This window comes from Corvus moneduloides, chromosome 13 (assembly GCF_009650955.1).
Source record: "Corvus moneduloides isolate bCorMon1 chromosome 13, bCorMon1.pri, whole genome shotgun sequence".
Classification (NCBI taxonomy): domain Eukaryota; kingdom Metazoa; phylum Chordata; class Aves; order Passeriformes; family Corvidae; genus Corvus; species Corvus moneduloides.
In genome coordinates, this window is record NC_045488.1 from 6,371,035 (window position 1) to 6,396,266 (window position 25,232).

The following is a 25,232-nucleotide window of genomic DNA, read 5'->3' on the forward strand; positions in this document are numbered from 1 at the left end:
ACGCGCGGCCGGTCCCGCCCGGTGGGTACATTGTGCGCGGGGAGCGCGCGGGGCCGCGCCGGGGCCGCGGGGAGCCGCGCATCGCTCCGCGCTTCAGCCGTGCCTCCTGCATCCCTGCATCCCTGCCTCCTGGGGCTGGGGGCTTCGCGGCTCCCGGAGATTTCGGCTGGGCCAAGCGACGGTGAGTGATTTCCCCCCAGCTTTGGGTTTACGCGCCGCTGCTAGACCTCCTCCGAGCAAGGGGTTTGCGGGGGTTCGGTGCCGTGGGGGCGAGGATGTGCCGGTCTCCCGACAGGAGAGACCTCAGGTGCTACCCCCGGTACCGGCCCGGGACTCGCCGGGGTTTGGAGCATCGTGTTCCATAGGCAGGAAGCGGCAGGGAAAGGTTTAAGGTGGGAAGGACTTTTCACTTCTAAAGAAAAAAAAAACAAAAATAGAGAATTAAAAAATATTAAATCTCAGCTATTTCAGCTATTAATCCCGTGAATGTGAAAGTAAAGTGGCATTGCTTTTTGCTTTGTTCTTTTCCTCCTCTCTTGTCCCTATATATATGTCTCAAAACTGTGCTCCAAGGGACACAGCTTCATGGCCTCTGATGAAATCGGTTCGAACAAGCCTGTCTAGAGAAGTGAGCAGGTCTGTGTGAATGACTGAGCTGAGCTGACAGAGGAGAAAAATAGTTCTCTCTCCTTGTGCTGTCCTCACGGGCCCCTTTGCATTTAAAAAAGTTGAAAGCCTGTTTGGTAGTTGAGTTTTCTAATTTTTTTTTTCTTTATTTTCTTTGTCTATCCACTTGTAGTTGTTGGGGTGGGGGGCTTAGACCAGCCAGACCTGTGCTTGGAAAATCTGCCCTCAGCCTTGCATAGGCAGATAGCTGAATGTTTCACACTATTCCAGCGGAGAGCCCCAGTGTCATGACTGCTCTGTTTTCCTTTCCTGGCAATCTCTGCGTGTGTTCTCTTGTGATCTGTTGGAGTGATTTCCTCAGCCAGGGTGCTGTGGGCTTTTGTAACCTTCCTGCAAATGTACCTCTTCCTCTCCAGGACAGATCCAGAGACACAAGAAGAAAACAAGCAGCACTGTAACCTTTATACTTTGACAACTTCCCTTGTCTTTCCTTCTTCCTTCCTGTGTCTTGTGACACTTGTTTTTATTGAACTCACCTTAGGAGCAACCCGAGATGTGTAACACAGCCCATGTGTTCTGGTGGTGGCCAGCTGCTGCTGTTGGCTCAGCTGCTCTGGTGACAGTCTCCGTCCAGAGTTCTGAGCTCTCCTCTACTTTCTTGTCTCTGTCCCTGGGCTCTCCTGTATGTTTTACTTTCTGTCCATCTCTCAAAGAGTCTGACTCCTTAATGCTGTAGGACCCTTTCTGGGGCCTCTCTGTTTTCCTGGTCCTGTTTTCTGCTTCGAATCAAATCTTATCTGAAAACATATTTTGTCTCTTTTGTGTCTTTAACCCCAATCATCTGCTCTGGCTTATCTTTGTGATAAGCCCAAGTAAAGAACTTGGGGAGGAGGCATAGGTGGAAGTCTGCTCTGCAGCAGGAAGGTGTGAGGTGGTGCGAGATTCTCAGGATTAAAAGTAGAGTGAAAATTGTTGCAGAATTAAACCATGATATGGACATGGGAGACTGTAACCAGCTTCAGCACTGAAGAACTTAAATTTCCCATTCCTTTCTTGTTCATTTTCTCAAGTATTTGAGGCTTGTTTACTGAAGTCCTCCTGCCTCAGTATGTGTGCAGAATGCAGTATCCTCTCATGCTGTGTTTGGGGCAGGCTCAAGTAACTCAAGCAGAGAGGTTGGTGTCTCAGATGTGCTTTTGCAGAGGAGTTAAGGCAAGTTGAAAATGGTTTGAAGAAACAAGGCAAAAGAAATTTGGTGAAGCGACAGCTTGTGGAACAGATTACAAGATGTTGCATAACACGTATTCCAAATGTGTGAAAATGAGCATGAGTCTGATCCAGAGTATGGTTCCTCCAGCTCTGGAGGGCGTGCTGGACATGGTCTGGGATGGAGATAAGGAGTGTGTGCATATCTATGTGTATGTATGCACGTGTGAATTGTGATAGCTGTTTTGTCCCTGTGGTGGTGACCAACTGTCCCCAAAGTCTGCAGGAGTTCAGGTCCTTCTGAGCAGCCAGAGGAGGTTTTAGGCAATGCTTAGAAGGTGGATGAGTGAAACAGGAAGGGCAGGATGTGGCCATCTGTGGAGGTGGAAGAGGACAGGCAGAGTTGCAAGGTGGGGAGAGGAAATGGCAGTATTACAAAAGAGTGTTGAGCAGTGCCTTGGCTTGGGTGTGAGTAGGTGGAGCAGGACAGGCAGAGCTGGCCCAGGGTATCTGTGGCAGCCACAGCTGCTCACTGTGCTCAGGGACCGTGGAAGGGGCAGGTTTTGAGCCGTGTCAGCACTTGAACTGAGGGGTAGATTTACTCCCCACTTTCACAGACTGTAGTTGAATTGCAGTGAGTGTAGCTGGCATTGCTGAAAACAGTGCCTGCAGGAATACTGGCTAGGAAGCATTTAGCTGTAACAAGCTGCCCCAAGCCCCCTGGCCTGACCTTTAACCACCATCACATCGCTCTGTCTTTGCTTATCAGCTTTATATCCCCATAGTGACTATTAGTATCACTCCAGCCAGAACAGACAGCTCTGTCTTTCCCCCGTTGGAGGAGCCTGGGAATGTTGAATGTCCCATAACCACTGTCTGCTTACTGACCATTAGGCTTTGCAAAGACTACCAGTTTTATATGATAGCCTGTCACACTGTGGTGAGGCAAATTTATTACTGTACCACACTGGCAATCACTCTGGTTTGCTTGCAGGGATGCCCGGGACAGCCTGGGCTGCTGCAGGGATGCCACAGTGGCACAGAACTTGCAAGCTGAGTCTGTGATTTGATGCTGTGTGAGTACTGAAATGGAAAAATCTGAGATTTTTTTGTTCCTTCTGTCCAGAGCCAGAGGGCAATAAGCAATGCCCTGTCTTGCAGCCTCAAACCCTTCAATATCTGTCAGCGCTTTACAATCCAGTTGGGAGTGGCTGTCCCTCATGCCCAGCAGCATCGGGGGCTAATCCATTCAGGAGGCGTGAGGGCCTCCCATCTCCATGGCTCTGAACTCCAGCCAGAATTGCAAATGAGCAAACCAAACCTGGCAGTTGTACCATGATCTCCTGCCTGGCAGGGGAATAGGGAAGGCAAAACAAAACCCCAGCTTAACTGGCCAGGCCAAAAATTGAAATCCTGCCCTGACAGCAGGCAGGCAGACAGACCTGTTTGGTGTGAGCATCCATGACAGGGCTTTTGGTCAGCCTGGCCACCGGAGCACTCAGCTCTGCCAGCCTCAGAGCTGGGAGAGTGGGAGGATCTGAATAAGATCTCTGGAGTCAGCAGCTGCTGTGGTTATTCTGGCATTAATTTCATGTATACCACATCTCATCTCCTAAACTCTCCCTGGGAAGTGGCGTGTGGTTCCTCTGTGTTTGAAGTACCAAAGGCCTTTTGCCTTTGCAGCACATTAGCAAGTTTGGCTTGCTTGAAAAGGACTTTATCCTGCCCAGATGGAGCTGGGTTAGGTACTGCAATCAAGTAGACTGTTCCCATTCTGGAGCTTTTTTGGGTATAATTTGGTAGACGGGATTGTGAACTTGCTTGCCTCCTCTGCAGCCCCCATTCATTTTGCAAAGCGCCTGTGATTGATCTGGCAGAATGGGATGTATTCACAAACAGAGCTGGAGGGCAGCAGGAAGGACAAAACCCCACCACAGCCTCTGAAATGAATCATGGGCTCTGAAAAGATCCGCTGGGGTTAAGGCGTAGCAATGAAAAGCTATTGTCTGGAGCCTGGACTGTGGCTAAAAGCATTATTTATCCCGATTTTGGTAGTGGTTGTAGGAGGGCGTGGTATTCCCAGGAACAGCAAAGCCACTGTGCTTAGTGGTGAACATGAACTTTATTTGATTGTGTCACAGGTAGCTTGAGAACCTTTATGGAGTATCTCAGCTGCAAAGTAGCAAGTCCAATGCCTGATTTGTGACTAGAACTGCATGGATTGCATGCAAAGAACATTTCCTACAGGTATTTTTTTGTGGTTGGAGCATGGTTGCCTTTGACTCAGATGAGTGCATGTCATAGATTTGAGGCACTACAGCCCCTTTTACCAGTGCTTTTGCAAGACAAAACAAGAACCTCACTAATTGGTTCAGCTTGACAATAATGTTTTGATTTTCTATCAAGTAAGTGGCATTCAGTAGATTCTTGTGGTGGCTTTGGGCTCAGAGTGGAGCATGGGTTTAAAGGGGGAATGGTGGGTACTACTGAGAATGGGATATGAGGATATGAGTGGGATATGAAACTCAGACTGAGTTTCTGAGACTGAGTTTCAAAATGTTCAGATATGCACCCGGATCTTCTCCAGACAATCTGATTCCTGGAGCCTACAGAATTGGGCCTGGAAAACCTCCCAGTTTCTGTCTGAGCCAACAGAAGGAGCCTTTCACGTGGTCTCTCTGTTTTCTGTCTAGGGTGTACAGGCTAGACTAGGAAGTGAGAAAATGAGAAGAAATGATAAGGATGCTTCCCATTCTCAAAGGCTGGGGCAGGATCAGAAATTCTGCACTGGGGGGATGGAGTCAGCTGCCTTTCCTTTGTTTGCCTGTTTGCAAACCTGGTGAAACATCATGAGTTTGTCAGGAAGGGCAAATCCAGAGTGATACCCTCTGATTCACAGCAGTTATGTTGTCTGAATTCCACCCTGCAAAATCACAGTTGCATCTTTGCTGTGTTAGTCATCCTGAAGAGAACAGGAACAAATTTGGCTGACACAGGCAAACCACTAAATTCATCGGAATTGCTGGAGATGAACCCAACCTGTTAGAGAGCAAAGTCTGCATGCAGGAGTGTGCCAGAGCAGAGGGCATGCCTGGGAGATGATGTAGTGAAGGTCCCGTGCTGCCCACCTGGCAGCAGCCCAGGCTCCACGCTCAACAAGTGTGGTGCTGCACTAAATGCCAGGTGCAATTTTAATTCCTTTCATCTCAAGCACTCTTGACAGAAGGGCATTATTAGTATTGAGCATTTCAAGCAGCTCCAAGCTGTGTACCTGACAGTCTGCTGTGATATGCAAGGACAGGAAAATTATCTGAAAACATCTTCACATTTGTTCCTTCCCCTTTCTTGTTCTTCTCCCCCACCATCCTTTTCCTGGTTTCTGTTGGGTTTTTTCCACTTTTGAAGCTCAGGCTGCCTCTGAGTACGTGAATGCCTGCATGTGACAGATGCCCTTTCTCAAACCTTTTGATGGTCTCCAGTGCTGGGAAATTGCATCTGAAACACAGCTGTATCTGGCTCTGTGTTTGACAGTGCGTTGCCTCACTGCTCTTTCTCCTAAGCAGTTTTGCAAGGAGCTCTTCCCTGTGAAGACAACACAGTAGGTGACTTTTATGTTTCTAGTTTGCTACTCTCTACAGTAAAAAGGGAGAAATTGGTTCTATAGCAGTAATTTTGGCCTGGGATAACGCTGCTGGCCTAAGCACCAGGTGGTGGAGTCCATGAAAGCGTTGGAAAAGTACAGATATTTGGGATGAGAGAGCAGGCACATTACTAATTAGTAGAGAATTGATCCCACCACTTTCAGGGAGAAGTTAAACTTTGACTGAATTCAAGACAGTGTTTCACCCCACAGGGTTGATACTGTGAGATGGAGAGAAAATAAAAATGAATCTTATGCCTGCTGTCACTGGCCATTCCAGGTGGGTCTGCTCTGGTTTGGAAGGAGTGTCTGTAGGTTGTAGTGCAGCACATGCATAGAGGGCCCATATGGCTGCTTGGGAATGAAACTGCTGTAGTGTGAGTAGCTTCTTCCAGGTCTTCTGAGCTGAGCCAGCAGGGAACCGTGCTGCTTATTTATTTACTTATTTACAGCTTTAAATAGTTCATGGTTGAGTGGGGGAGAAAGAAACATGTTCTGCTTGCTGCTTCTCTCATGGGCGAAACAGAAAGTGCCAGCTCCGGATCATGGGATTTGGGGTCTTTGCTGGTGTTCAGACAACCTTTATGGTCTTGGGAGTGCATTTATAAACCACGTAGTTTTGCCCTTCTAAGCAGAAATGATTCTTGATCCCCTGAAGTCTGACTGGGGAACATCTTAATCACTCTCAAATCTTGTCCTCTTGAAAGCAAGCAGGATCTCAGCTGGTGATTCCCTGAAGGTGAATGAAATTGGAGATTTGTGGAGAGCCTGCTGGTTTGAGATGGAGGGGGAGCCCCAAGCCTGGCTAAATATAGTTAATGTATCAAAAGCCTTTCTGAGCTGTCCACTCACATGCAGTTCTTCTGTGACGGGGGACAGGGCCTGATACAGCTTCAAAGTATCTGTCTAAGATGGGCTTGGGTTTTTCAAGAGGTGGTAGAGTGTCTCCTGAGGTTCTCCTAAAGGACCACTCCAGCAGGGCTCTGACAGGGTGACCCGTCAGCCTGGGAGGGAAAGTCTTCTGCTGGGGTGTGGTTTGTAGGAAGCAAAAGGCACTCAGACAGGAGAGCTGGGGTTCTTTGAGTGGGGAGTTTGGCCAGCTCTGTGCTTTTGTTTTTCCCCTTTTGCTTTGTCCTGTCCAGAGAGACTGCTAGGGTGTTTTCTTCATGAGCTGAGATTTGAGGGGTCTTTTTTCTTGGGCCAACTCCTTCCCTCTTTCAGGATTCCTGTCTGCCCTGTCTGGATGAGTGGAAGGATTTTCAAAGCAACCTTATCTTGCTCTGCTGGAAAAAACCTGTCTTTCCCATCCTGGCTGTACAAAGGCTGCAGACAGCCAGGGGAATACTACAGCCAGCAGACAGCATTGGATAGCTGTCAAAAAGCTGATGCCCCTCTGCCCTCATCCATATGGAAGAAGGATTATTATCTGCCTCTGCGTGCACTAAGATCCCTTTAAAAGGTTATGCAGTAGATACTTATTTTTTCAATAACTGCCTTTCTAAGGAAAAAAAATGAATGCAGCATGGAGAAATCCAAGCCCCAGTTTGTTCAGGTCATGCCTTCTGCTGTTCCCGTGGACACGGCTGTTCCAGTAACAGCTTCCTGCATGATGGAAGATGCAGCTGGGAGCTCCGATAACCCCCGGGCTCTCACAGAGCAGGTGGGAGCTTGGCAGGAGCCAATGACAGGTTGTTTTGTGTAAAATACTCCTCATTCTGAGCGGTTCTGCTTTTTCTCTTTAGCTCAGTAGTTGGGTAAGGGAAGCAAGGAGTGTGGTAGGGGCCAAATTGTGCTCTGCATGCGTCTGCTTCAGAGAAGTGCACGTGTCACAGGTCCAGCCTGCTCATCGCTGCAGTTAAACATGGCTTAAATCGAAGCACTTTTGTGCACTTCATGAAATCATAGAAGACACTTTGCCTACAGGCTTCTGAGGTTTGTCAGCTGCTACATTTTGGAAGAAGCCTGCCAGATGAAGTAGCTGCTGCGTGCAGTTTCTGTTTGTCTGATATGGGTGAGAGGATGCCAAGGTCTCTGGTAGACTGAGACATTCGGTGAGGGGAGTTTGTGAGGGGAAGGATTAGTATCTGCCACTTTTGTGCTTGTACCTAGCTATGGCAGGATTCAAGAAGCCCTCAGAAAAACCTGTTTGGGTGTTGCTGAAAACCACAAGCAAGGCTTTCTGGTGAGATGGCTGCACCCCAGAGTTCAGGGGCTGCTTTAGTTTCAGTTTAATGTTCTGTCTAGCCCTGCTTGTCTGTGACCATTGACACTGTGCTCCAGGAGAGGCCAAGTAAAGGGGCTGTGACTGTGGCCTCTTTAGCTTTCACACTTCCAGCTGCGCCAGGGATCAGTTGGTGCCTGTAGGGACAATGTGATAGGAAGAGCAGTGCTGAGGACTGGACTGCAACCTGCCAATTTATTCCCTGGATATTGTTCAATACATGTAGGATAGAAATATTATTTGCCTCCAAGTTCCCTGGGATAGATACTTGATGCTAGAAGCCTGAGATTTGATATATATGTGTTGTGTGCACATGTGTGATATATGTATGTGTCTCTTTGTGGATGTATATATAAGAAATGGCTTTGCTGCAGCTTTTATATAGACATTTCAATTTCTAAATGCCCTGTTTCTTCCACTCCGAGTAGTTGCATTTAATCTTAGTGTCAGAAAAATCATTGCTGCCTGCCTGCTGTTTGTTTCCATAGCTGTCCTATATAAACTGCTTCTTTTTTTTTTGTGCATAAGCAAATCAAAGGTTAACACTGAATAGTTGACCTGAGCTGTGAGCAAAGAAAGCAGTAGCAGTGGCAGGATGGTTTCTGAGGTTGTAGGAATAGGAACCTAAATCAATAGCTTTTAGCAGAGTCATAAATGTTTCATTTGTATTCTGCGCTTTGGCGTTGACATGGGAATCCATATAACCTCTTAAATTAGTGTTGTTCCTACTCTGGGTGTAGATGTTGGAAACATTTCTTTCGGATGCACCTCAAAGTGCTGTTCTATAATAGCATTTTCCTTCCTGTTTTGGAGCCTTGGTTTTGCACAGCCTCCAGTCACGGGTGAAATGAGCTTGTCAGCCTCTATCCCAGGCTGCAGGAGTTTGGGCCATGGACATGGACATATCCCACCTAATTACCTGAGTCAGTGCTCCTGCCCCTGATTCGGAGGCCGAGTGGGACTTGTGGCTGCTTGGGCAAGCTGCTGCTTCTGCACGGAGAAGCACAGAAACTTTACTCTGGAGTGTGACACAGCCCTGAGGAATGGGTGCGGCCTTGAGAAGACCAACCTCAATAAGTCATGGCAGCGGGTGGGGAAGGAGCAACATGCCCACAACTGTTTGTCTAATTCGGACTCTTTAGGAGGCGCTGGAGAAGCAGGGGCAGGAAGCTCATGAGCAGAGCCTGAGTCAGGCAGCTTATCTGGCCATCTGCCTCCTCCTGAGGTCATCCACCCATGGAGTGTGGGAGGGTTGTGCAGCTCCCGGTCACTGCCAGGTCAAGGCTGTGACGTGCCGGTGGCCTGGGAGCGCTGCATCCACTCTCTCGGCGTTTCGGGGTTTTCCCCAAGACCCCCAGTGCTGGTGAGCTCAGCCTGGCTGGGGAGGAGAGGGCTCATCTGCAGACCTTGTGTTTGCAGGGTGAAAAGACCCTTGAGAAACCCCAGGCTGTGAAGAGCAAGTTAAAAAAAAAACCCATCCAACCAACATCAACAAAAAGAACCCATCTAAAAACTCTTCCCCAGCTGACTATCTAAATAATTCAGTGACTGGAGTGAAGGTTGACCCCATTTTGATTTTTTTCAGGTTAATTTTTCAAACCTCGGGACAACTTCTCTATTAACTTTCTCCTGTAAGAGTGGGCTGTGCGTGTGTCTGCTTTAGTTACACGGGGAACAAAATACAGCTGGCTAAAGTATTTTGGAGTAAATGACTTGGATTTTATCATCTAGGTAGTATTAATTTGATTAGTCCAAAGGGGTTTTCTTCTACAGGCAAGGATTGGTATCAGGTAGCACTTAAATGAAATAGTAGCTAATAAAAACCTTGTGTTTAATTCTGCCTGTCTGGTAAAAAGTATAATTTATGTCTTTCTTTTGTCTTATTCTGATGAGAATCTGTTCCAGTTTGGGCAAATTTAGAAATATATCCTCTGAGAGAAGGCACAACCACCCCTCCCCCACCAGGTTCGGGAAAAAATAAATTTTCCTCGAAGGAAAGTGAAGAAGATAAAACTATTTATTTAACAAACACATGGGAAGGAAAACAATGTTAGATGGTAAAATCTTTCGCGGTAGAGGAAAAAACCTGGGAAAGTGTTCGAGTCCTCCCTTTGGTCTCCTCGGAGCTGGGGCTTGGGCCGGGGCCAGGCCCTCTGTGCCCGGTGGAAAGTCCTCCCGATGTGCTCTGATGTTACAGCAATCAGGCAGTCCAGTAGAAAAGGGGAAAAATCCGGAATTCCAGAGAAGGAAATCCAAAGTCCAACTCTCAGTCTCTCTCCAGAGAACAAGAAGAAAAAAACTGGCCAAAAACTGACTGGAAAAAAAAACAAGCCGGGTGCTTCCTCCCTCCCCTGCCCCAGCTAGGGAAAAAAAAAAAAACCTGCTATCTTTTTGTAACCTTGAACGAGCTGCAAACTGCTTTGAGAAAGTTTTGCTCAGTTTTTTCCTTCCCCCTTTCAGGCTCAGTTTAGAGGCATAGAAAGGCACAAAAATTAATTTCTGGGCATAGGCAGCGATATGGGATACACATCATAAGGTCACCCCAAGACATTCCACCCCTTATCCCATATTGTTGGCTCAATGCCCAAACTAAGATATTCCAATTTTACACACACATTAATACATATATATATATATATATATATATATACACAGCTATATATGAACAGTGACAGTGATAATCAGCAAGCAGGGGTATACTGGCATTTCACACTACAGGTGGTTGTCACACAACAATCAGATCTCCCTGTGGTACACAACGTGTTGTTCCATCTTTCTGCATTACCCACCATGTGCAACCAGGTCCCTGAGCAAAGACAACCCCACGGATGGGTTTGTCTGTACTCGAGGCAGAATTTATCCACACAGTCTTTCCTAATAGACCTCTGACATGCACTACTGGGACCTTATCTCCATCTGTTGTATGCAGGGATTCAGATTGGGCTGGACCAGCTCTATTGGTGGAACCTCGGGTGTTAACTAACCAGGTGGCTTTTGCTAGATTCTGTTCCCAATTTTTGAAAGTTCCCCCACCCAGTGCCTTCAAAGTGGTTTTCAACAATCCATTGCACCGTTCCACTTTGCCTGCAGCTGGTGCATGGTAAGGGATGTGGTACACCCACTCAATGCCATGTTCTCTAGCCCAGGTGTTAATAAGGCTATTCTTAAAATGAGTCCCATTGTCAGATTCAATTCTCTCAGGGGTGCCATGCCTCCAAAGGACTTGCTTTTCCAGGCCCAGGATGGTGTTCCGGGCAGTAGCGTGAGGCACAGGGTAGGTCTCCAGCCATCCAGTGGTGGCTTCTACCATTGTGAGCACATAGCGCTTGCCTTGGCGGGTTTGAGGCAGTGTGATGTAATCAATCTGCCAGGCCTCCCCGTATTTGTATTTGGACCATCGCCCACCGTACCACAGGGGCTTCACCCGCTTGGCCTGCTTGATCGCAGCGCATGTCTCACAATCATGGATAACCTGGGAGATACTGTCCATGGTTAGATCCACCCCTCGGTCTCGTGCCCACTTATAGGTGGCATCTCTGCCCTGATGGCCTGAGGCATCATGGGCCCATCGAGCTAGAAACAACTCTCCCTTGTGTTTCCAGTCCAAGTCTACCTGTGACACTTCTATCTTTGCAGCCTGATCTACCTGCTTGTTGTTTTGGTGTTCTTCATTAGCCCTACTCTTGGGGACATGGGCATCTACGTGGCGGACTTTCACAACCAGCTTTCTTACTCGGGCAGCGATGTCTTTCCACTCTTCAGCAGCCCAGATTGGTTTTCCCCTACGCTGCCAATTAGCTTTTTCCCACTTTTCTAACCATCCCCACAGAGCATTGGCTACCATCCATGAATCAGTGTAGAGGTAGAGCTTTGGCCACTTCTCCCTTTCAGCAATGTCCAGGGCTAGTTGAACAGCTTTGAGTTCAGCGAGTTGGCTTGATCCCCCTTCTCCTTCAGTAGCTTCTGCAACCCGTCGTGTGGGACTCCATACGGCTGCTTTCCACTTTCGTTTCATCCCTACGATGCGACAAGAACCGTCGGTGAAAAGAGCGTAGCGTGTGTCTTCTGATGGCAGCTGGTTGTACGGTGGAGCTTCTTCAGCACGTGTCACTTGTTCTTCTTCATCAGTGAGACCAAAGTTTTCACCTTCAGGCCAGTTTGTAATTATTTCCAAAATCCCAGGGCGATTCAGTTTTCCGATACGGGCGCGCTGTGTGATGAGAGCAATCCATTTGCTCCATGTGGCATTGGTGGCATGGTGGGTAGAGGGAACCTCTGCTTTGAACATCCACCCTAGCACCGGTAGTCGGGGTGCCAGGAGGAGTTGTGCCTCAGTGCCAATTACCTCTGAGACGGCTTGGATTCCTTCATAGGCTGCCAAGATTTCCTTCTCTGTTGGGGTGTAGTTGGCCTCAGACCCTCTGTAGCTTCGGCTCCAAAATCCCAGTGGTCGACCTCGAGTCTCACCAGGCACCTTCTGCCAAAGGCTCCAGGACAGGCCATGGCTCCCGGCTGCAGAGTAGAGCACGTTCTTCACTTCGGGTCCTGTCCTGACTGGGCCAAGGGCTACCGCATGAGCGATTTCCTGCTTGATCTGGGCAAAAGCTTGTTGCTGTTCAGGGCCCCAATGGAAATCGTTCTTCTTGCGGGTAACCAGGTAGAGAGGACTCACAATCTGGCTGTACTCAGGAATGTGCATCCTCCAGAAACCTATAGCGCCTAGGAAAGCTTGTGTTTCCTTCTTGTTGGTTGGTGGAGACATTGCTGTGATCTTATTGATGACCTCAGTGGGAATCTGACGCCGTCCATCTTGCCATTTCACTCCCAGGAACTGGATCTCTCGGGCAGGTCCCTTGACTTTGCTCTTCTTGATGGCGAAACCAGCTTCCAGGAGAATCCTGATAACTTTCTCTCCTTTCTCAAACACTTCTGTTGCGGTGTTCCCCCACACAATGATGTCATCAATGTACTGCAAATGTTCTGGAGCCTCACCTTTTTCTAGTGCAGTCTGGATCAGTCCATGGCAGATGGTGGGGCTATGCTTCCACCCCTGGGGCAGTCGGTTCCAGGTGTACTGCACGCCCCTCCAGGTGAAGGCAAACTGAGGCCTGCACTCTGCTGCCAGAGGAATGGAGAAAAATGCATTAGCAATGTCAATAGTGGCATACCACTTCGCTGCTTTGGACTCCAGCTCGTACTGGAGCTCCAACATGTCTGGCACAGCAGCGCTCAGCGGTGGAGTCACTTCATTCAGGGCACGATAGTCCACAGTCAATCTCCATTCCCCGTCAGACTTGCGCACAGGCCAAATGGGGCTGTTGAAGGGTGAGTGGGTCTTGCTGACCACCCCTTGGCTCTCCAGCTCACGGATCATCTTGTGGATGGGAATCACAGCATCTCGAGTTGTCCGGTACTGTCGGCGATGCACTGTCGAGGTAGCAATTGGTACTCTTTGTTCTTCCACCTTCAGAAGGCCGACTGCAGACGGGTTCTCTGATAGCCCAGGCAAAGCGTTCAATTGCTTAATGCCCTCTGTCTCCACAGCAGCTATTCCAAAAGCCCACCTGAGTCCCTTTGGGTCTCTAAAATACCCGTTCCGGAGGAAGTCTATGCCCAAAATGCACGGGGCCTCTGGGCCAGTCACAATGAGATGTCTCTTCCACTCATTTCCAGTCAGGCTCACCTCGGCTTCCACCAAGGTCAAATCTTGTGATCCACCTGTTACACCAGAGATAGAAACAGATTCTACCCCCACATGCTGCGATGGAATTATTGTACACTGCGCACCAGTGTCAACCAAGGCATCATATTTTTGTGGTTCTGATGTACCAGGCCAACGAATCCACACAGTCCAAAAAACACGGTTTTCCCTGGCCTCTACCTGGCTAGAGGCAGGGCCCCTCTATGCCTGGTTATCCTTCTTTCCCTGGGCCTGCACCTTAGAGGTTCCTTCATGGGAATTGGACATGCCATCGTCTTTTCCATCATTTCCAGCAGTTTGGCTACAGGCAACTGGAGCTACTTCCTTTTTGGTAGATCCTCCTTTCTGAGACTTGCGCTCCTTCAATTCACTCACTCGTGCTGCCAGAGCAGACGTGGGTTGTCCACCCCACTTCCTCATGTTTTCCCCACTGTCACACAGGAAATTCCACAGCTCACTTCGTGGGATGTACCTTCTCTCTGGGGAACGTCCGCGGAGAAGGCACTCTTTAATCTCCTGGTGATTCTTCTTCATTTCATCTTCAATTTTCTGCATACGTGTTTCCACAGCTGCAATTCTTGCATGTGTTGGGCCATGCACAGAGTCTGCATATGCTCGGAGCTTTACTGCCATATCCCGCACGGTCTCATTCGCACCGTAGTCCGGTTTCATTATTGCTAAAGCAGAAGCATATTCTGGTGGCCCAAGATGTATGAGTTTTCGCCACATGTATGGAATAACTCTGGCCCGGTCTGGACTTCTCAATCCTGGGTCATTTGTGAAGACAACCTCTACCACCCCTAGTTCTCTCAGGCGCTGGATCCCTTGTTCTATGGTCTTCCACTGGGTTTGCTGCATGTAGAGATCATCTCCGCACATATATCTTTCAGCCACGCCTGTCAAAATCCGTCTCCAGAGACTGGTAGAGTTAGCCTCCCTTTTCATCTCTTGGTCGATCACTGGATCATGTGACAGGGATCCCAAATGCCTCGCTTCAGCACCGTCCAGCATCACATCATCACCTGCAGCATCCCAAATACGGACCATCCAACTTATTATGGATTCATCGGACCGTCGGGTGTAATCCTTTCTTAGGCTGTGAAGGTCCTTTATGGACATGGACTCAGTAATGGTTTCTGTGCCTGAGTCCGCTGGTGGTTTTGAGGTTCCTTCCCCTGCATCATCATCATCTTTCACTGGGCGATCAGTTTTGGTTGTGTGCTTTTTCCTCGTGACAGGAGCCACTGTCAATGGCTTAGACTCTCCATCTGGTTTGGGCTTGCTGTCTGGTTTATCTGCAGCCTGAGTGACTGGGGTATCTGCAGGCTTTGCTGATTTATCTTCCTGCCTCTCTACCTTTACTTGCTGCTGCAGTGTGCGATAGGCATATGCCAAAGCCCAACATATTGCAAGGAGCTTGTTCTCATTAGAATTGTCATTGTATTTCTCTTTCAGATATTTTCCCACCTCAGCTGGTTTCTGAATTTGTTCAGATGGGAAATCCCAAACTATCGGGTCAGAGAATTTCTTTAGGGTTTGGCCGATGTCCTCCCATTCCCCACACCACTCAAGATGTTCCACCTCTGGGTCAGGTGTCTCAGCAGTCACCCTGGAAATCTGAGCTCTCATTCTAGACAAGCTATGAATTACATGGAGGAAGATTACCAGATTAAATACCAGGAGGGTGGTCTCTTTAACATCAAGGGGATACTGAACATTCTCAAAAGATAACCTATCAAATTTAAAGGGAAGGGAAACCCCATCTCCTCCTCCTCTAACAATCTGGGTACAATTACTAATAAATTCCCAAAACAGGCTACTGAAGCTAGGACTGGGGTTAGGACGGAGAAACCACTTATCATACACACTTCGAACAGCTGCTTGTACCTCTATCAACTTCTTATAAATCATTATCACCGAGCACAGCAAAATAGAAATCCTGGTTCGTCTCCCTTCTCTGTAAAATTTACATACCAGGGACAAGATTGGAGCAAGTTGTGGATAGGTAAACAACCCTAGGGACCAAAAAAGCACTAGTACCTCAATGAAGCCTAAGGACCAGAAAGACATGAGGACATCGAGCCAGAGAGACATTATGAACTCAACCAGCATGGTGACTACTTTACTCCAACACAGAATAAGTAAATTCAACCCAAAATGTAATTAGCACAAGTTTTTTCACTTTCCTTCGAGCCCCACAGTTGGGCGCCACTAAATTTGTTCCAGTTTGGGCAAATTTAGAAATATATCCTCTGAGAGAAGGCACAACCACCCCTCCCCCACCAGGTTCGGGAAAAAATAAATTTTCCTCGAAGGAAAGTGAAGAAGATAAAACTATTTATTTAACAAACACATGGGAAGGAAAACAATGTTAGATGGTAAAATCTTTCGCGGTAGAGGAAAAAACCTGGGAAAGTGTTCGAGTCCTCCCTTTGGTCTCCTCGGAGCTGGGGCTTGGGCCGGGGCCAGGCCCTCTGTGCCCGGTGGAAAGTCCTCCCGATGTGCTCTGATGTTACAGCAATCAGGCAGTCCAGTAGAAAAGGGGAAAAATCCGGAATTCCAGAGAAGGAAATCCAAAGTCCAACTCTCAGTCTCTCTCCAGAGAACAAGAAGAAAAAAACTGGCCAAAAACTGACTGGAAAAAAAACAAGCCGGGTGCTTCCTCCCTCCCCTGCCCCAGCTAGGGAAAAAAAAAAAACCTGCTATCTTTTTGTAACCTTGAACGAGCTGCAAACTGCTTTGAGAAAGTTTTGCTCAGTTTTTTCCTTCCCCCTTTCAGGCTCAGTTTAGAGGCATAGAAAGGCACAAAAATTAATTTCTGGGCATAGGCAGCGATATGGGATACACATCATAAGGTCACCCCAAGACAGAATCTGTCCTGAAAAATGTTTAAGTCACATGAGGTGTCTGGTAAGTTTTATCATCAAAAAGTGCAACAAATGTGTTTGGTAAAATTTGTTCAAAACTTTTGAATTGTGCTGGTAATTTAATACTCTGTAAATAAAACTTGTAGCAATTGCCTTTCCTAAACTTGCAGTAATCTACATGAAAATCAGAAGCCAAACTTGATTTCTGCTGAGCCAGGAGCAGACCGATGCCCTTTATCCTGGATAGTCTGCTCTCTAGATGCTGTTTTCTAAGGAAAAATAACTCTTCTGCGGTTTGCCAATACCCTCTGGGGGCTGTTGAAACAATCTACCACCAAGTTTGAGGTTTGATTGCCTCACTTTGTTGCTCCTTTGTTGAAACCAAAGCAGAATTTCCCCCTTCACCCTGCTCTGCCTTCCCACCCTGCTCGGCCGGAGTTAAATTTTTTGGAGGATGTGAGGGTGCAGGAGGAAAGGGCTTTGCAAGGCAGGGTGCAGGAGCAGCCACGGAGAAGGAGCCACAGGGATGTCATCTGGTGCTTCACCTCTGAGGTCCACTGGCAGTGTACCAGGGTTGGATAGCGAATGCATGTGTTCTCCATACCTTATATCAGTAAGGACAAGGGAATAATGATTTCTCTGTTCTTTTCCCTGCAGGCAAGAGCTCTGCCACCATGTCTGTCAGCGTCCACGAGAACCGTAAATCCCGCACCAGCACCGGCTCCATGAACATCCTGCTTTTTCACAAGGCCTCCCACCCGGACTGCGTCTTGTCCCACCTGAACACCCTGCGGAAGCACTGCATGTTCACCGATGTCACTCTTTGGGCAGGGAACAGGTCATTCCCATGCCATCGGGCAGTTCTGGCTGCTTCCAGCAGGTACTTCGAGGCCATGTTTAGCAACGGCCTCCGGGAGAGCCTGGATGACGAGGTGAACTTCCATGACAGCCTCCACCCGGAGGTGCTGGAGCTACTGCTGGACTTCGCTTACTCTTCTCGGATCATTATCAATGAGGAGAATGCAGAGTCTCTCCTGGAGGCTGGGGACATGCTGCAGTTCCATGACGTCCGAGATGCAGCAGCTGAGTTCCTGGAGAAGAACCTCTACCCTTCCAACTGCCTGGGCATGATGCTGCTCTCGGATGCTCATCAGTGCCGGCGGCTCTATGAGCTCTCCTGGAGGATGTGCCTGGTCAACTTTGAGACTGTTCACAAGAGTGAGGACTTCAACAACCTTTCCAAGGACACTTTGCTGGACCTCATCTCTAGTGATGAGCTGGAAATTGAGGATGAAGAAAAGGTCTTTAAGGCTGTCATGCAGTGGGTGAAATACGATCTGGATGAGCGGAAGGCTTATCTCCCAGAACTTCTTAGGAATGTTCGTCTGGCTTTGCTTCCTTCTGAATGCCTGAAGGAAGCCTTGGCTTGCGAGGACTTGATCATGGTGGATGAAAGGAACAAGCTTGTCCTGGATGAAGCTATTCAGTGCAAGAAGAAGATCCTCCAGAATGATGGGGTGGTCACCAGCCCCTGTGCCAGGCCTCGCAAAGCTGGGCACACCTTGCTGATCCTGGGCGGACAGACCTTCATGTGTGATAAGATCTACCAAGTGGATCACAAAGCAAAGGAAATTATTCCCAAAGCAGACCTGCCGAGTCCACGGAAGGAGTTTAGTGCCTGTGCCATTGGCTGCAAAGTGTACATCACTGGAGGCAGGGGCTCAGAGAACGGGGTCTCCAAAGATGTTTGGGTGTATGACACCGTGCATGAGGAATGGTCCAAAGCTGCCCCGATGCTAATTGCTCGGTTTGGGCATGGCTCGGCCGAATTGGAAAACTGCCTGTATGTGGTTGGTGGACACACTGCAGTAGCTGGAGTCTTCCCTGCATCTCCTTCTGTTTCCTTGAAGCAAGTAGAGAAGTACGACCCCATATCCAACAAATGGACGATGGTGGCTCCGTTGAGAGATGGAGTGAGCAACGCCGCGGTGGTGAGCGCCAGGCTCAAGCTCTTTGTCTTTGGTGGGACCAGCATCCACCGAGACATGGTGTCCAAAGTCCAGTGCTATGATCCAGCTGAGAACCGATGGATGATCAAGGCCGAGTGCCCGCAGCCCTGGCGCTACACAGCGGCCGCTGTCCTGGGCAGCCAGATTTTCATCATGGGAGGAGACACAGAGTTCACGGCAGCCTCTGCCTACCGCTTCGACTGCGAGACCGACCAGTGGACGCGCATCGGGGACATGACGGCCAAGCGCATGTCCTGCCATGCCTTGGCCTCAGGGAATAAACTCTACGTGGTAGGAGGTTACTTTGGCACTCAGAGATGCAAAACGCTGGACTGCTATGACCCTACATCAGACACGTGGAACTGTATCACCACGGTGCCTTACTCACTCATCCCCACGGCTTTTGTCAGCACCTGGAAGCACTTGCCCTCATGATGAGGGGCAGGGCTTGGGGGCTTGTTTCCAGGAGGTCAATAAAGGTAAGGGTCTCCTCCTCTTAAACTGAACATTGCTATCTTGCCTCAATTGCATCTCCACACCTCATGCTGAAGCCATAGGTTCCAGGTTGCTCATGAGGTTATTTTATGGGAAGGGAGCATTTAAAAGTGGGATGCAAAGCCAGGAGAGCATAGCCAGCTCTGCAGTGCTGTAAGTCTAGCTAGCTCCCAGGGTTCTCTGATTTCCAGATGATCCTCCCCAGTATCTTAAGAGATACATCTACATAGGTGGTTGGGCCTCCTCTCCTTCTGCTCCAAGGTAGCTGGATGTGCCAGCATCACCCTTCTGTAGGTGGGGGGTGGGCAGATGTGTCCACACCTGCTCTCACCATGGAGTACATCCTGTTCCCATGCAGTTGAGGGAGTTAAGGTTTCTAAAAACACTTGCATGTGAGTCCTGGGAGATACCAGGGCAACAAGTGCTTTGGAAATGTCTCAGTAGTTTGATATTTTTGCTGATTTTCTGGGTGGTGTATTTAGAAATGATGAATATGTAGGCAAGTGACCCTTGGAATGTCAGCAAGTCCTGTTTCTCTTTTTATGCTCTGTATTTACACTTCAGTGGGTAGCAGAAGCAAAAGCGCAGAAGCCACGGTGCATTTGATGGTCTTGGTGTTTATTTATCATCCAAACTGTTGCTTGTTAAATCAGAACTTCTGAGACTTCTGTGTCAGACCTGAGTGGGAGGGAAGGGGTTTTGTAACCAGAAGAAGAATGTGTTTATCAGTGTTTTGGGTTGTGTGAGAATAAGAAAGTTGGTGGAAACCCATGATGTCGTGTCTCATTCTGGTGCTCCAGTTTTCTCTTGCTCAGGGAAGGTGCTGCTGCAGTGTCCCTGGGACAGGGCTGCTGATTCCTCCTCTTTCCTCTCCAGTGGGATGTTTGGTTGCCCTTTTGATTGTCAGTGTGGCTCCACAGGGCTCTTTGCATGTCCTCACCAACCTGTGCTGAGGTGCAGCTCAAAAACTCTTCTCAATTTGCTCTGTGAAAGCAGATAGTGATACAGGCAACACTTGGATAGCATCACCTTCCCAGGAAGTCTGTAACACCTCTGCTAGCTCAGTGTGCAGGTTTCTCAGTGCCAGCAGCACACATAGCCCTGCCTTGGTGGTTGGAGCCTACATCCCAGCCAGATGAAGGAGCTGGGAAACCCTCACGTATTGGTGTGGGATTGACAAGCTTCACTTACAGTTTTATTTGGAAAGCGGGGACTGTGGCGAGGGAAATTCTTCCACAGACTCATCAAAAATCCACTTCACTTAATACAGGGAGAAAAGAATGCTACCCAAACCCTCTGACACCCTCTCACTTCCCTGCTTTCCACTTGGTGTGGTTGGTGCGCCTGGGAATCTCCCAGTGGGTGAAATTGCTGGCACCTCCCAGTGATCATCTCTTTTGATGCCAGATGGGAACCCAGGAGGAGTTCCTGGCACCTCTGCCAGGCATTAGCCCAACGTGACCACCTGCTTTTCTCAGGTGGGAAAAAAATCACCCAGGGCATTATGCTGGCCTTTGTGAAACACCTGGTTTTAACATGGGTTAGACCACCATGAGGGCAGGGCCAGAGTGGAAAGGGTTAAAATGAGATCTTAAAGTGCTCCCAGCATTGGAAGATAATGGCCTTTCCAAATTCTCCTCCTCAGGCGTTGCCTAGCATCTGTCACAGTGGCTCAGTAATCTAATTAACTGTCACTCGGCTATTAAATATTGCAGCAAAGACTGTGAGGACTCCATCATTTTCAGCTCAGGTCAATGGGGCCTCCCTTTAAGAGCCATCCTAGAGCTGAAAATTAATTTTCTCTGGTAGCAGATGTGTCTGAATATTAAAGCTCAACACCAGCCACATGGCTGGGAGTAGGAATAGGGAGTAGTTTGAGATGGGAGTCGATTCCTCAGCCACCGAATAAGAAACAGTCTTCAAAGTCACAGTGATGTTACTTTCCTCTCCTACCTTTTTTCCTCTATACTATATTTGGGTTGTTCAGACCTAATAAATAGTTTTGTGGGGGTTGTATCGATACTTCTTTCCCCCCCTGTAATCTGGAGCCTAACACAAGCACAGAAAACTAGGAACTGCAAATAAAGCTGGTGAAAAGTCACTGTGTGAGGGGTTTCTGTGCTTTTTTGGCTTTGCCTCCAGTCTTTGGTTAAAAGAAGTATTTAAAATACACACAAGCTCTTGCCAGAAAGAATGTCTGTCCACATGATTTTTCTAGAGTGGTATTTTTTTTGGTTTTTTTTACTAAGTTATTGTTATGGCCTGAGCCACTGTGACAGCTCTGTACATAAAGCACCAAGATGGGTGAGTGAATGTCCCTGATGTGCACATGCTGCCCGTGCTGCAGCAGCCACGTCCCATGTGCCTGCCTTGGCTGTTCTGGCTGCATCTGTGCCAAAACTGGGCTTGGGACCTGGGGTAACTGCCTATAAGATCCTTTGACTATGATCCAGTTTACCCCATTGTCCTGCTGCAGGTCTGGCTGAGGGGTTTTCTGGTTTGCAGCTCCCACCATGGAAGATCTCTGCTGAAACCCTGGATTTGGTCCCTATGGGATCCTTCTTCAAGGAGGGGTGCCCAGAAGGCAGGCTGGGCAGCACCTGCCCAGGTTCCTATTGAACTGCCTCCCTTCCACTGGAAAAACTCAGGAGGGACCACCCCTCAGAGCAGGACAAGGTGGGCTGGTAGGGAAATGCCTGGGCAATCACACGGCAGGAGACTGTACTCATGGGAAAAATAACCTCCTGCCTATAAACTGGTCCCAGAAAACCAAGTAGTCTGTCCTTGACAAACGTTGATCATAAACCACCCATCCTGCTTTTCATATAGAGCATAAAACTGATCAGCTGGAAATGCTTCCTCGAGGGCATGGCCTTCACCCTTCCCAGCTAGAGCCGGGGCACCTTTCAGCAGAGGTCCCAGCACTGCTGCCAAGATGGCCGTGTGGCACTAATTTAGTGCTTATTACCCACAGTTAATTCCAGGGATCAAGTGTGATTAGCAATATGAAATGTGAAAGCCTCGTCCCCTCCCACCCGTGGTGGTGGAGCCATCAGGAGGCAAAACATTACAAATGGGAAATAAACCACTGAGCACTCAGCTAATAAAGACTCTCTGTGTTGATAAAGACAAGCACAACCCAGCCAGGGGGAGGATGGTGGGTGGTTTGTCACACTCCTGTGCAGAGACAATTGATGGGGACAACTCAACACCTCCCCAGAGGTGACTTCAGGCAGCACCAGAAGCAGGTTCTCCAAGCTGCCTGTCTCCACATTAAAGCGGCTTCTCCAGACTATCTGTCCTGTGTGACACTCTCATTTTCATGGGGCAGTCACAGATGGGGGTGGGATGGTCACTTCAGATTGCATGGTCCAGCCAGGGAAGGTGAATTGGAAAGGGGAGTCACTGCATCCCTCTGCACTGCCTCCTGAGCCTCAGATGCTCTCCTGGGGTGGAGATGTTGGAATTCCCATCTCAAGACAAACAGGAGAAGCAAGCAAGGAGCCAGGGGTTCCCCTGCCCTGGGGTTCCCATTTAGGTGCTTTTTAGCTCCTGCAGGACCTTTCTCAGTCTTTGCTGTAGGGAGCAGAGCCTGGTGGCTGGGCACTGATTCCTGGGACACATGCAGAAGCTCAGAGCTGATTTTGTGGCTCCCTCTGGAGCCTTTTGGTGCGTTTAGCTCCCGTGAGGGCTGTGGGTGGCACCAGCAGCTGGCACCTGCCTTTGGGTGAGCGCTGAGCGACTGGCGCTGAAGGGTTTTGAGGCTGGTATGGCACCTAAAAGCTGAACTTTGGCCCCAGAGCTCCTGCAAAGATTTAGGCCGTGTGCCAGGCTCTGAGCTGTATTCCAATACCACACTCACACTAAGAATTAGGTCAATTCAGTGGCTTTTCCTGGTTATTATATTACAGCTTTAGATAACAAGCCTTTTGCAGAGACACTTTTACAGATGCCTGGTGTGGCTCCCTTCCACGTGGAGCAGTGCTTTCACCTTGCAAGCTGCATCATTCCTGCTTTCATGCATGGAGCCCTGCTCACAGAAAGGCACCTTCCCATGCCAAGACCTGTGTACCTGCAAACAACAGCCCAAAGAACCTCAGGATAATCTCCTGGCTCCTAGAGGCTGCTCCTTGCTCACCTGTGTGCTGCTGGGGTGGGTGGTTGCTTGCAACCTGTTGCAACCCTGCTGGAGTTGCCGGAACAGAGTCACAGCTGCTTTCTCCCGGTGGCTCCTAGGGAAACCCATTTGCATGTGTATAATAGCAAGGCTGGATAAACAGGGATTGTAGTTTTTCTGCCGCTGCTGCTCTTTCCAAGTAGCTGGTTGTCTCTGAAGCCAGTTTATCAGGCAGTGTTGGAAGGGAGTGGCTGGCCTGGGGAGGAAAGTCGATGAAAATCAGGCTTTTCCTAACCCTGGGCAGATGGAAACATGTGCAGTCTGAGCTTGGCCCCAGACTGTATTAATCAATCCCTTGGAAATGTCAGTGATACGGATGTTTTTGGAGGAACCTGTGGAAAAAGAGAAAAAGGGTCTTTTTGTTTTGTCTGTTCCAGTTCTTGGGCTCTCCTCCCTGCCCTAAAAAAAAAAAAAAAGAAAAGGAAAAAAAAAAAAAGAAAAAGAAAACTTTTCCCTCAACTTTTCATTCTCTTGTCATGTCCACAGAAGTTGGCTACCTGGCTCTGAGCCCTCCCCAGATGAAGACCTCCCCTCCCCTCCCCTCCCCTCCCCTCCCCTCCCCTCCCCACTCTTCCACAAGCAAAGGACAACACAACTCCTAAAGAAACCAGCTGCTTTCCACCTCCACCCACCTCAGGGATTTGGGTTGGGGGTTACCCCAGTGAGTGCCCTTTTGGCTCTGACCTGAGGACCACAGTAGTTAATGAGCTTTCTCTTTCCTTCCCCAGATGCCAGAGCCACGTCCACGTCCCCTCTCTTGCGGCTGGAGCCAACACAGTGATCGAGACCCTTCTGTCCTCCTGCACAGGACTCCGAGGCAACTTCTACATCTCTTCCTGACACCAGGAGTGGGAGGCACAGCTGGGGCCCCACTGCCAGCATCATGCCAGGGTGTCACCAAGGGCTACCCAGCCCCACCAGTGGTCACTGGCCACTGTGCAGGGATGGCAAGGAGCCGAGAGCACTGGTTTGCCGGGCTGGGCACAGGGGGCACAGGGATGGCTTGTGGGCTCAGCTGGACCAACAGTGCTGGGGAGATGGAGGCTGCATCCCTCAGCAAATATGGCTGAGAAGCCCTTTTTGTTACTCAGTTGGGGGGGTTAAGAGATACGAATATGGTTTTTTTTTTAAGGCAGTGAACTTGCCATTGGCAATGCATACTGCTTGGGTTACTTGGAAGTGTTTGTTAAAGGGAACAAGGTGAGAGCACCTGGCTCCCTATCCTCTGGCCACTTCATGGAGGCAGTGGCTATTGAAATATTAAAACATAGGAGCTTGGAATGGCTGCCAGCAGCACCAGGTACCGTGATGAAACAGGGCAGGATGCCTTTTGGTCGGTACTTTGGGCCTTTTAAGTTCTTTTTCCCCCTTTCCTTGCTGTAGCCGGCTGTGATTTGGTCAGAGGCCGGGTAGCTCCCCACACGCAGCTGCTGGAAAGAGCACGGGGCTCTGTTAGTGTGCCAAGGCAGCAGCACTGCTGCCGAGATATTCCCCAGATAAAGCCCACTGCATGCTCAGAGCCAGTCTGCTGAACTTCCCTGCGTGTGGGTGAGGCTCTCATTAGCAAAGGAACAGAAAAAGGGGTGCGGTGGGGAACGCTCATGCCTTGGGAAGGGGCACTTTGGCTCCATCAAGGCCTCAGAGGGAGAGCAAGAGGGTTAGGGTAGCACTGCAGGGTGGGCTGGGGAGGGATTCCCTCCTTCCTTCTGCACCCCACATCCTGGCTTCTCCTTGGAGAGATGTGAGCATTTCTGACGGCATGCTGCCTGCCAGCAGTTGGGCTGAGGCTGCCCCAGGTTATCCACGCACACTGGCTGCCAACTGTGTTTGGGATTATGCATCCAAGAGCTGTCAGCCTGAGCCATTCCTCATTTTGCTTTGGAGGAAGGCACGTGGATTTCAGCTGTCAGTACCGGGGTGCAGCTCCTGACTGGCTTCTCTGGGGCTGGCCACTGCCGAGGACTGGTCCTGCACCGCTCCAGCATCCCGCTTCCCTGCACAGCAGATCTCCAGATGCTCCGGGCTCGCCTCTTGCCCCTGGATGAGGTTGAGCTGTAGCCTTGCCAGATGAATGATGCAATGCCATGAAAAGCCTTGACACAGCTTCAAACAGCAAAGGTCTTTTCAGAGCAGCGGGCGCCCGTCGCTGCCGGGAAGAACACACGTTCTGCACAGCCAGTCTGCGATGCGCTGGATGACGTTCGTTTATTTACATCTTCTAGTCTTTTTTTTTTTTTTTTTTTTCCTTCAGCTGCTTGTGAACTTTAATAAAAATGATGATCTGGGAAA

General features: G+C 49.1%; 1 protein-coding gene across 1 annotated transcript; it reads left to right on the top strand.

The window, feature by feature from the left end:
• Nucleotides 1–25,232, top strand: KLHL25 (kelch like family member 25). The gene is made up of 3 exons (XM_032123039.1): nucleotides 1–181; nucleotides 16,920–18,750; nucleotides 23,672–25,232. The coding sequence occupies exon 2, from the start codon at nucleotides 16,937–16,939 to the stop codon at nucleotides 18,704–18,706; it is 1,770 nt and encodes a 589-aa protein (XP_031978930.1). The 5' UTR covers nucleotides 1–181; nucleotides 16,920–16,936; the 3' UTR covers nucleotides 18,707–18,750; nucleotides 23,672–25,232.

Excerpts from the sequence above, each read along its gene's own strand:
- KLHL25 (XM_032123039.1), top strand. The coding sequence starts at position 16,937 with ATGTCTGTCAGCGTCCACGAGAACCGTAAATCCCGCACCAGCACCGGC.